Genomic DNA, 12,135 nt, shown 5'->3' with positions numbered 1-12,135 from the left:
TTGTAATCCCAGGAATTCAGGAGGCTGAGGCAGGAGAATCACAAGTTTAAGGCCAGCCTTGGCAACTTAGCAAGGCCCCGTCTCAAAAAAATAAAAGGGAGTAGGGGTGTAGCTTAGTGGTATAGTACCCCTAAGTTCTGCTCTCAGTACCCAAAAAAAAAAAAAAAAAGAAAAAAGGAATCCCCAAGTGGAATCTCCATGTTCTTCCCAAATGTCCCTAGGTGTCCCCAACCCAGCAAGGCAGGCAGTCTTCAGGAGGGTAGTCATGGTTTGTGATGTGTTTGGGCCTGACAGTCCGGTGCCTATAGTCCTCTGGCCTCTACTGCCTTTCCTTTCCCACACTCAGGGAGCAAGCCTAGGCGCTGTAGTTGTCACCGTGTCACACCTGCCTGCTGACAGTGTGAGCCGTCAGGCAGGCCCCCTGTTGTCCACAGTGTGCGGCGTGGGGAGCTCGGCTGACGGCGCGGAGGCTGGCAGGCAGCCTGCAGGAGGACAGGTGCACAGGCCTGGGTCTCACCAGCTGTCTGCTTTTCAGGACTGCCAACGGTGGTGAAACTGGTGGACAGAGAGACCTTACTAAGAGAGAGGGAAGAGAAGAAAAGGGTTGGTAAAGTTGGAATGACTGCTTGATTCTGTTGAAAACAAAACACCTTTGGGGTTGTTGCATAGTTTACTTTTAAGAATTTACATTAATGCTTTTATTTTAAAATATGCCAGTGCTGGGCTGAGGTGTGACCTAGTGGTGGAGAGCTTGCAACATGTACGGAGCCCTGGGCAATCCCCAGGGCCCAAACCAAACAAATCCCTGTCCCCGTGAATGTCCGAAAGAAAAGTCAGCTCTGCAACTGCCCGACGGCCTGAACCCAACAGCAGGCGTCTGCTCAGCTGGGGGGAGGCGAGTGACAGCAGACCCTCAGTGCCGCGTGGCTCTTCCCAGAGTGCCCCTCCCAAAGCTCCCACCCCAGCGAGACCTCATGATCCAGAGATCCCATGTTCAGAGACCTGGCTGTCAGTGGGAGAAAGAACAGGAACAAAAACACATCAGAACTGCTGGACCCAGCCTGTGAGGTGCCCCCAGGGACATGTGGATTCCTAAGCCACACGGGAACGGGGAGTGGCACTGAGACAGGTGGGCCTCTGGGGGTGGCCTCCAGAGCAGGTTTGGGCCAGGCCGCTGAGAGGGACTTGGAGAGGAGAGGTGATTGACAGAGCCAGGGTCGGGTCTGGGGATGGAGTTGAGAGTGGCCTGCGTTGGCACTGCAGCAAGCCCCGCCCCCAGGAGCAGGGCCCAAGACTCAGGTGGACACAGACTGGGTTTGCAGGGCCTGGGACACGGGAGGAGCTACCCATCAGCTGAGCAGAGTCAGCTGGAGCTGCCCGGGGGACTCTAGACAGTCACAGGGTGGTGACAAGGAAGGTGGGAAGGGAGCCTGCCCTAGAGGTTGTGGCGTGACCTCCCGTAGAGGCCCTCTCCATTTCTGTCACACTTGCTCTCCCCAGCCTGCGTCTCCGTCCACACGGGGCTCCCCTCCTGAACTGAGCAAGCACAGCCTCCTTAGGGGAGGTGTAGCCTGCCAGCTGCCTGGAGGTGACCAGAAGTTGGCTAGGGCCTTTCTGCCACCCCCAGCCAGGGGTGGCCCAGCCTCCTGCCCACACATCTGGCCTGAAGCTGGGGTGCCTTGCCGAAGCCTCTTCCCTCTGAGGCAGCAGCTCGTGGCTTCTCCAGGTCCACTGTTCGGGCCAGGGCTCTCACCACTATGGCACGGAGCCGGGCTCCCAGGCCCTCCAGCGTCCCTTGCCTGCTCTCCTCCAGAGTAGTCCCTCCGCACACGAGCACTCCTGCCTTGAAAGGGCCCCGAGTCCTCCTAGACAGGCCACCGTTCCTCTAGCACACTGCCGTCCTGGCGCTCTGTCGGCGCCTTCCTGCCTCTCCTCCCCTGCCCTCCCCTCCCCTCCCCATGACCTTGCCCAGCCCACCGCTTCTCTGGTGTCCACTGGGCATCTGCCACGATCCCAGGCCCCAGCCCAGAGCCTACCTGCCATGCTCCTGCACTTGGCTGCCTACCTCATAGCTCCGGGAAGCCAGGAGCACCCGAAACCCTGGACATCCCAAAGAAATCAGGTTCTCGGCTCCCCGAACTTGTTCCTCCCTGCCCACGGCAGCCCGAACTCCCGAGGCAGGCTTGGCCTGACCTCACCTGAAACCAGCCTGCTGGCTCCACCACCAGCCCCGGGCTGGGCCTCCCCAGCCCCTCCCCACCCACGCTCCAGCCTGGATTCTGCTGGGTGGAGTGGAATCCTGGATTTTGCTCACCACCTCCTGTCCCATCTCGTTGACTGCCCCAACGCTGGCACCTGTTCCTTGGCGCTGCTGGCCTCTGCCCTCTCCCCATCCTGCCTTGTGCCCTTGCTCTCCTGGGTACCATGACCTGTGCAGGTCGTCCCCGGGCCCCACTAGATGCAGCACCCCCCTTCCAGACCAGGTTTGTCCTTCTGGTCAGTGTCTTGCTGTTGTGCCTGAAGCTTTTAATGTTGGTTTTGTCTGCTGCCCTGTCCTCACATCCAGAGCATGGTGGGCACCCAGAGGGCCACTGAGAAGGTCTGGAACCAGGGTCAGCCACTGCTGAGCACAGCTATGCCACCTCAGCCCAGGCCACCAGTCTGTCTCCCACTCCGAGGGCTGGGCTGGGCTGGACAGGTCGTGGGAGACAGCAGGAGGACCAGGACCCTGGCTCATTGGCCCTGCCTGTTCCCCTAGGTTGAAGAGGAGAAGAGGAAGAAGAAGGAGGAGGCCGCCCGGAGGAAGCGAGAGCAGGAAGTGAGCATGTCTGCTTGTTGGGGGGACTCCCCCGGGTAGAAATGCACTTTCGCCTGGGCGTTTGTGGCTCTCGGCCTCCCTCGGACTTGGCCAGGTCCCGGAGGACCCTCTAAAGGGAGCTCCACTCTGCCCCCACCTGCCTTCCTACATGGTGCCCTGGAACCTGGGGGTCCACCCAGGAGGGAGACGGCCAGGGAAGACTACCCGCCCGTCACCGCACTGGGCAGCTCTTGCAGTCTGGCTGCCCTGGGGACCGCTGACAGCCTTTCCTCTGTTCCACGAACGGGGCCCTTTGAGTCCCTGCCCCGGCTCCCACCTTCCTTCCAGCCACCTGAGTTTGAGAGCAGTTTGGGGGCTGGGGTGGGAGTGGGCATCCTGGGGACAGTGTAAAGCCCCTGCCTGCTGCCGGGTGGTTATGACCGTACTCTGTTCCAGGCGGCGAAGCTGGCCAGGATGAAGATTCCACCTGGTGAAATGTTCCTGTCAGAAAGTGACAAATACTCCAAGTTTGATGAAAATGTAAGAAATCCTTCTCCACATTTCAGGACTCATTAGACCACCCTGAACTGGGGTGGGCAGGAGTTCTCAGCCGTGGGCATGTGGGAGATTCTAGGGGAGGCTGGGGCCCAGGGGGTCCCCTCCTGGTAGGTGCCTCCACCTGGCTCCCGCCTCTGACAGTGGGAGTCACGGCCTGGGCCGGACTTGGGATGGCTGAAACAGAACCCGGCAGGGCCTCGGGCCTCAGCTGGCCCAGCTCTGCCCCACCCTCGGCCTCCCTGCCAGGTCCAGGTGTATTGGCTGCACCCCTTCAGCATGGTGGGCCTGACTCTGGCCACCATTCTCCACAGTGGCCATGGTCTTAAATTCTTAAGCCAATGCTACTGGGTCAGCATGCTGGACCCTGAGCGGTGGTGACCAAAAGCCCTCACCAGAGGACATGGCCACAGCAGGGAGAGGCGTGTGGAGGAGGAGGAGGGAGGAGGGTGCAGGGTGGCGGGCCTGGCAGCTCTGCGTTGCCCTTGCAGGGCCTGCCCACGCACGACACAGAGGGCAGGGAGCTGAGCAAGGGGCTCTCCAAGAGGCTGCGGAAGCTGTATGAGGCGCAGGAGAGGCTGCACGAGGAGTACCTGCAGATGGTCCAGGACGGAAGTCTGCCCTGACAGCCGGGCACTGAGGCTTCCGCCCAGGGCAGCGCCCGCACTCCTGTCCTGTGGACAGCTGTCCTCGCCCCGAGCAGAGGACTGGTTCACGTAGGTGCCTGTGGCCGGCGCCCTGCAACGTTACCAATAAACCCTGTGAACAGTGAGGCCCTGCCGCCCTCTCTGCCGCCGACCTCCACTCAGCTCCTGTTGGAGCTGGCAGCCGGGCCGCATGGTCAGCAGGTTGTGACTTAAGCGCTTGGTCAGTGGAGCCAGCGGAGGAATTTCCCCACATGCCAGCAGCCCGGCTAATCCCTGCTGTGTGGGTGCATTTGGAGGTATTGAGTAGGAAAAAGACCGGCTCAGCCTGGCGGATCCCGCTGGGCCGCAGACAAAGACCACTCAGTCTGCCTCTGCTCCGATGAACACGCACACTGCAGGTTTCCTAGAGCTGCAGGCCAGTGCTGCGGGTGGGCCCCTGGCCAGCTGCCAGGCCTGCCACGCCGACAGCAGCCTGGGTCTGCAGGGCTGGCGGGCGAGATAGGAGTCTCCACACCAGGGGCGTGTCCTCCCCACCAGCTCCCCACAGGGTGCTCACTCCAGCTGAGAGTCAGCGCCTGCCCTCAGATGTGCCCAGCCGGCCTTGGTGGAGTGCTGTGCCAGGGGCAGCAGCTCCCTGTGCCTGTGAAGGCTGGTGTGGGCCAGCTCTGACTGGACCAAGGGCAGGCATCGGTGTTGGTAGGAGACCACACACTTGGGGGGTGTGGCAATGCCCAGTGGTGGACGTACCCTGTCCCTGTGGTTTGGTTCTGCCTGTAGGAAGCTGCCCTAAAGGCCCCCACAAGGTGTGAAATGTGGCAGCATGAAACTGTGTGAGGCTGGTGAAGCCCTGTCCCTGTAGGACCTCGGCCCAGAGGTGGTGGACTGTCCTGTGCAGGCTGACTTTGTCGGTCTTTTGTGTGTGTATGTGTGATGCTGAGGATTAAGCCCAGGGCCTTGTGTGTGCAAGGCAAGCACTCTACCAACTGAGCTATATCCCTAGCCCAAACTTTATTGGTATTTTATATTTAAAAGAAAAATGTCCCCCAGACAGCATTAAGCAGCCTGTCCCAGTTAGCTATTGCTACATAACAGACACCCCAGAACCTGGTGGCCGAGAACCGTAGCCATTGACCACACTGGCCAGGGACTTGGCAGGCAGTTCCTGGCAGTCAGGCAGCTCATCTGAGGTTCACACCTGGCCCTGGGCTGGGGCTGCTGGGCACCTCTCATTGCTGTGGTCTCTCCCAGCGACTTTGGAGGCTGTGTCCAGAGAGAGGAGCAGAGGGTCCTAACTCCAGAGGCCATGGCATCTTCCTAGTGGAGACCATCACAAAGAGCCACCCACGTCCCTGGGGAGGAGCAGGACAGGTCTTGAAGGAATCTGGGGGGACCAGGAAAGCACGGCAGCTTCCCAGTGTGCTGTCTGCCACTGTGGCCGGCTTGGTCCTGTGGTGGGCAGGGAACTTCATGGCAGGGAGCACGTGGTGGAGCAGAGCTGCTCTCTGTGAAGGCCAGAAGCAGAGACAGAGGAAGAGCAGGGCTCCCAATCTCCCCTCAGGGTCAACCCCATAACCTTACCTCCTCCCAGTTGGACACCCCCCCCCCTCCCAGCAGCACCATGGGCTGGAGACCAGGCCTTTACACCATTCAGATCGAAACCATGGCTGCTGGAAACTGATCAGCTCAGCTCAGAGACCGGCCTCTGCTAGTCACCTCGGTGGGGGCCTGCCCAGGCCAGGGGTGCACAGCAGTCCAGCGTGACGTGGTAGTTCTGCCTCTAGTAACATTGGTATGGTGTTTCCAAACTCTTTGCTGAGACAGAGCAGATAACACTGATGTCAGCAACCAGGATTTTAATGTAAGAGATAAAATACAAACTTAAAAAAACAAGTTAAGTCCCTGTGCTGTTCCGTATGAACTGGACAAAGCAGTATGACCTGACCGACAGTGTGAGCCGCAGAGTGTCTCCTGGCTCTAGACGGGAAGGCGACTCCTTGGAGCAGTGAGTGCACGGGCTCTGCGGGCTCTAGATGTTGCCACCTCCTTCAGAATCCACCAGTGCAGAAGTGGGAAGCCTGGACTCTTTGTGCCCAAAGAGGGACACTTCTAATGACTGATGGAGTCACAGCAAAAGGATATGGGCAAGCCAGTGGCATGTACTGCTGGCTGTGTCTAGGAATCACACTAAGGGGAAAGTCATCTCAGAGGTCCATGCCACCCATGTAGGTACTGTTCTCAAACCTAGCTATGGGGATGGAGGGGGTGGTGGGGGTGGCTGCAGGGGACAGTGGTGTGTCCTTGTGGTGGCAGTTAGGCAGCTCTGCCCATGCGCTGGCCTCATGGGGAGCCACCCACTGCCAGCACGGGTGCCTGGTACTCACCTGGCATGCTCTGGACCTGCACAGTGTGGCCTCAGGGCTCACGGGACCCCGGCACTCTATCTGCAGCTTCCCCGGGAGCTCCCCTTGGCATGTCTGGGACAGTCAGGGCAGTGAAGAGTATGATAGCTCAGAAACAGAGCCAAAGAGTACTGCCACTCCTGGAGCAGCCCTTGTGACAGCCCTTCCTCTACAGACCTGTTGTGCCTAAGTGACCGCATCAGGCATTCTTCCTCCTTTCATGGGACTGTTTCAGGGAAGACTTGCCCAATGTTGCCCGCTGGTAGAAGGGCGACCCTTTCTGGTCTTGATGGAGTTGCTGAGACCCCTGGGAGAGTTCCAGGGGCTGCATAACGCACCGTGGCAGAGTGTCCTCCCACAGGTGACTTGCGGGTTCTAGGGAGAAAGGCACAAGTCTCTTCACAGATGCCAAAGGGGCTGGGGTGTAGCTTGCCCAGCCTGCTCAAGGCCCGGTTCCATCCCCAGCACCACAAAAACAAAAGATCACATGAAGGAGACGACAACGTCCATCCTGACATAGAAACAGGCCCTTTGTGCCCTCACGTGCCTCCAGTGTCCTTTCCTGCAATGCTCTGTCATTTAGGCACCCCCATGGGTGGGAACAAAGATGCTGCCTACCACCACCACAGGCCCGGGCGACTTGGCACAGCTAGCCAGATGCCGCCTGCTTTTCCAGGTGCCAGTCTGCCTCCAGAGCTCAGTCCACCTCAGGGACCACCTGCAAGGACAGGGCGTCCCAGGAGCACAGCACAGGCCAGGTCCCCTGAGCTCTGGGTAGCAGGACCCAGGAGGAAAAGGGCTGCTGACGGCCACAGCTGGTGGTAGCACCTGGGGAGGGGTGCTGGTGCAGAGCCAGAACCGCAGGGTGAGACCCTCCTTGCCAAGGAGCCCCTGGGCCACCTTGGGAGTCTGATACCAGGGCTCCCCAGCCACTGCACTTAAGCAGCATCTAGGGATTTTAAACCCAGACCCACCCCTCTCCTGCCCTCATGTCAGTGTTACTGGTGGGCAGTGCTAATGTGAGAGCAGGTGGCAGGGACAGCGCTCATGGGAGACTAGGGGACAGGGCAGGGTGGCAGACTACCTGGGTACCCACAGCTGGAAGACAGCTGAGATGGAGGGCCAGGGCAGGAGCGTGGCTTAGTTCAGGAAGAACAGGGACCCTCCAGGTGAAAGGGGCCTGGGCTGAGTGGAGGGTGGCTAGCCAGGCAGGCTTCTGTCCCCCGAGTCCAGCATGACTGGGCTCTATGCAAGGGCCTTGTTCTAGCACCACCAGAGCCTGGAGCCTGAGGGCCCAGGAGCAGAAGTGAGCATGCCCCGACCCCAGCGTCTCCAGGAAGGACCAGGGACTTCAGGGAGACGGGCTGGTTCCCAGGTTCTGGGTGTTGGGTTTGAAGTGGAAAACCTCAGCCGGCTCCTGAGATTTTCAGACACGGGTCCAAAATGCCCGGACCACACCGTCCTCTGGGGCCAGAGCAGCGGCCACTGCGGGTGTCTGGCCCCTGTGGATGGCAGAGCAGGGGCTCTCAGTGAGGGTGGTCAGCAAGAGGCCTGTCCCCTCCCACAGCAGTGGGCCAGGCCTCAGTCTCAGCCTAGCAGCTCTGAGCACTCAATATGGAATGTCCAGAATTTGCAGCCCCACTGAGGCAAGGGGTTCACCCCACAGGGGCATGTCCCCTGAGAATGGCCACTGACACAAGAGAAGCACCAGATTCTCAGGACATTGTACTGAGTTGAATAGGGCCCCCATGTTTATGTTCATGTTCATCCTGCGACCTTTTTTGAAATAGGGTCTGCACGTGTAATTAGATGGGTGAAGATAAGGTCATCTTAGAGTTGGGGGCCCTAAATCCAGTGTGACTGGCTCTGTGTAAGAGGGGCACACAGGCTGTGGTCCTGCCTGGAGCCTTGGGAGGAGCCCAGCCTTGCTGAGCCCTGGATTGCGACTCCCAGCCCCCAGAGCTGAGAGAAGGGACCACTGTGGCTTCAAGCCCCCTGGTTTGTGGTACTTTGCAGCAGCCACAGGAAATAGACACCAGTCTCATAAGTCACTGTTCTCTGTAGCAGAGAAACGACTTAGTGCTTTATGGAAATAAATCCAAGAGCCAAATGAGATACGACTTAGTGCCTGGAAAACGGGGGCACAGGGAAAGACATCAAGAGCACCAAGAGCTGTCCTCGCCCCCATCCGATGGCGACAATCAAAGACAGGCGCAGTGAGGATGTGGAGCAAAGGGAGCCCTGGCACAGTGCTGCTGGGGACGTGGTGGGAGCAGCACGGAGGGCCCTCGAACACGGACACAGAACTGCACGGGACCGCTGTCCCGCTCCCCAGAACACCAGAGCTGACGTTGGCACGTTGAAGACACCGCAGGTGCAGGCCCTGCGCAGCGCCCTCTGCAGCCGCCCATAAGGAGTCCTCCTGGGTGTGAGTGCAAAGGCGTCCTGGAAGAGCGCTCAGCCACAGAGAGCGTCCTGCCATGTGCCGCGAAACCAAGGGAACCGGAGAACCTGAGCACAGTGACACACGCCAGGCACAGGGACAAGTGCTCCGTGCTCACTTCCGCAGAAGCTAAAGCAGGGTCCCAAAGCAGCGAGTGAGGCAGTGGCCACAGAGCCCGGGAAGGGTGGGGGAGGGTGGCTGGAGAGGAGGCACACGGGCTCCGGGTGCAGCTGGGCAGGAGGACTGACTTCTAACGTGCCATGGCACAGCGGAGGAACTGGCTGGCGGCAACGGGGCACTTCCTGACAGCTGGCACAGAGGGTCTTCACGCTCCCGCACACAGAACTGGTGGTGGGCACGCCAGTGACCCCGACCTGATCAGTACACATTGCCCCCGGCATGGAAATGCCACACTGGACCCCATCAACACCCATCATGACTGTGTGTCTATTAAAAATATGCCAGGGGCGGTGGTGCACGCCTGTAATCCCAGCGGCTCAGGAGGCTGAGGCAGGAGGGTTGCAAGTTCAAAGCCAGCCTCAACATAAACCGAGTCTCTAAGCAACTGGGCAAGACCCTGTCTGTAAATAAAATACAAAATAGGGCTGGGAATGTGGTTCAGTAGTCGAGTGCCTCTGAGTTCAATCCCTGGTGCCCACTAAATAGATAAATGAAGAAATGAAATATAGAGATGGTGCAGTGGCACCCACCTGTAATTCCAGTGGCTCGGAAGCTGAGGCAGGAGGATCATGAGTTATTCGAAGCCAGCCTCAGCAACTTAGCAAGGCCCTAAGCAACTCAGCAAGACTGTCTCTAAATAAAATATAAAAAAGGGCTGGGGATGTGGTCAGTGTTTAAGTGCCCCTGGGTTCAATCCCCAGTACCAAAAAAATAAAAATACTTATCAAAAATTCATCCAAGACTAAAATGGAGAACAGATCATGCAGTCACTGCGCAGGCAAGTAATGATTGTTATCTAATTCCAGGTTGCAAAGAGCCTCCCTGCACGGGGTCACTCCCATTTCTGCTGGGGGTCCCAGATCCACCATGCACAGACCTGAGAGAATGCAAGAGGACCAGGGCCCCCTGGGCCACCTACACATTCCCCACATTTCCCTAGTTGCAGCCTCACCCAGGTATCACCTGCCCCTCCCCCAATCCCTGTCATATGGGGGACACCTCCCTGTGGGCTCCCCCACACTATCTGTAGGGACATGAGCCACCCTGAGCTATCTACAGGTCCCAGAACACAGTATGCGGCTGGCCAGGCAGGCTCCACATGCCAAGCCCAGCTGGTCACTCCGTAGGTCCTCGGCTCTCGGCCCCATCAGCCTTACCCCTGGAAGCCTGCTGACACTGCTCTTTTCTAGTGGTGGGCACAAGTGAAGGAGGCAGGCAGCAGTGCCTGATGGAAATAAAAGGGAGGTGGCACTGGGTGGGAGCGAAGCCTCTCAGAGGGGGTGACCATCCTCAATACCCAAGTGACTGGAGGGTGCTGATGAGGGAAGATGTGAGTAGAAAGAACGTGACATTCATGGCCTGCTTTTCAAACCCATGGGGCCCACCTGGAGGGTGCACATCTCCAGGCACAGGCAGGTGTATTCCTGGGTCCAACGTCCCAGCCCCAGGCAGACCCAAGAGCCAGTCTTTTAGCCCCTCAGAGCTTCGGGTTCAGCCCTGGGCTCAGCAAGCAGCTGCTCCCAGCTGCCACACATGTTCACTGTGAGCCCGGGGCCTGTGTGGGACTAGATGCACCCCAAAGCTCAGGGCAGGCTGAGCCCGGGGGGTCTGCTTCCTCTCCCATCCCAAAGGTGTCCTACTACCCGTGTGAAGGGGGTGGTAAGGACAGCAGATGCCGCATCAAGCTGGCTGCTCGCTCAGTGCCTGTGCCCGTGTGAAGCAGGTACGACACTTCAGAGACGGGAGACAGGCAGGGCACTTGCCAGGGTCACCCAGCTAGAATCTGTACAGCGGGAATCCCTGCCCTTTAACCCTTGCTACCTTCTACACAGCCCAGTGGCAGGGGGACTGGCACAGTGCCCCCCCCCCTTGTGATGGTGGGCTGCATGGTGGCTTCTCAAGGCTACATTCAAGTCATGGGTCTTGGCTTGTGACATCTGGCAGTAGGTTCTTTGTAGGTGTGAACACTGAGATGGAATCCTAGGGGACATCTTGACTGGTGAGTGGCATCTTCATGAAGAAGAGACACTCACGGGGAGGCCATATGAAGACGGAGGGGATGGGAGCGGCAGGGTCACAATCAAGGAACCTGGAGCCACCAGGAGTTTCCAGGGGCAAGGAAGGTCCCTCACCCAGTGTCCCCGTGGGAGCACAGCTGCGTCACACCTTGGTTTCAGCTTCCTGACCTCCAGAACCAGAGGACTGACATGCCTGTTGTTTCATTCTCCCGGTCTGTGGGACTTTCTTGGGGTGGCCGGAGGAAACCAGTGACCACATCACAGAAGTGACCACCACCACCCATCCCGCCTCCATCAGGTCTCCCAAGGGTGCAGCTGGGAGGCTCCCCCACCTGGTGCCTCCCACACCAACCCCCACATCCAGGCAGGGCCAGAACCAATGAAGGCAGGTGCACCTGAGACCGTGGAGGAGGGGAGCCTCAAACTGGAGCAGGCTCCAGGTTCTTTTCCTTCAGGGTCGGTCTGTGCTTCCTTTCCCGCTGTCGCCAAGTGCATGGTCATTATGGAAAAGTGGGACGGCAGTTAAGGCGCGCTAAGGAATCTGGGCGGCACTCAGGCCCGGGGGACACCCGGCTCCTGCAGGGGGCTCGCCTGGGGGTTTGCAGCAACCCGTGCCCTTCACCCCTCTGCCCGGAGTCTGCAGACGGTTTTAAATCTTCCCGTCCTCCGCTATAAACTCGTAGCACAGTGATAACCCGGTGCGGGGGTAGGATTGATGTGTGTGTACGTGTGTAGTTTCAGAAGTACCATCACGCAAAGAACAGGGGCGCTTAAGCACTGGGACACATCCCCAGTCCTTTTCATTTTTTGAGACAGGATCTCGTTAAATTGGTGAGACTGGCCTCAAACTTTCGTTCCTCCTGTCTCAGCCTCCGGAACCGCTGGGTTGACAAGCGTGCGCCATGTGGCGCCAGGAGAAATGGAAGTTTTGAAGAGCCGCTCGGCAAGTATTAAAGTCCTGGGGACACAGCCGAGCATCGCCACGCACTTGGGCGCGGACGCTGCTGAGGCTGAGCTGGAAACCAGCCTACAGCTGCGCGGGCGCCAGCCGCCACGTGCTGAGCGGCGGCGGGAGAGCTCACAGGACGCGGGGCTA

At 59.0% G+C, this 12,135-nt stretch overlaps 1 protein-coding gene across 2 annotated transcripts in view; it reads left to right on the top strand.

The window, feature by feature from the left end:
* Cars1 (cysteinyl-tRNA synthetase 1) overlaps window positions 1–5,805 on the top strand; it is a 54,500-nt gene extending 48,695 nt beyond the window's left edge. For both annotated transcript variants that reach the window (XM_026411305.2, XM_026411303.2), the window contains 4 exons: window positions 536–603; window positions 2,759–2,818; window positions 3,254–3,337; window positions 3,844–5,805. In XM_026411305.2, the coding sequence (XP_026267090.1) occupies window positions 536–603; window positions 2,759–2,818; window positions 3,254–3,337; window positions 3,844–3,978 (347 nt within the window). In that variant the 3' untranslated portion in view covers window positions 3,979–5,805. The remainder of the gene's footprint in view (window positions 1–535; window positions 604–2,758; window positions 2,819–3,253; window positions 3,338–3,843) is intronic.
* Window positions 5,806–12,135: the final 6,330 nt, after the last annotated feature.

This window comes from Urocitellus parryii, chromosome 4 (genome assembly GCF_045843805.1).
Source record: "Urocitellus parryii isolate mUroPar1 chromosome 4, mUroPar1.hap1, whole genome shotgun sequence".
In the NCBI taxonomy this organism is placed as follows: Eukaryota; Metazoa; Chordata; class Mammalia; order Rodentia; family Sciuridae; genus Urocitellus; species Urocitellus parryii.
This window is presented reverse-complemented; position numbering and strand designations above follow the sequence as displayed.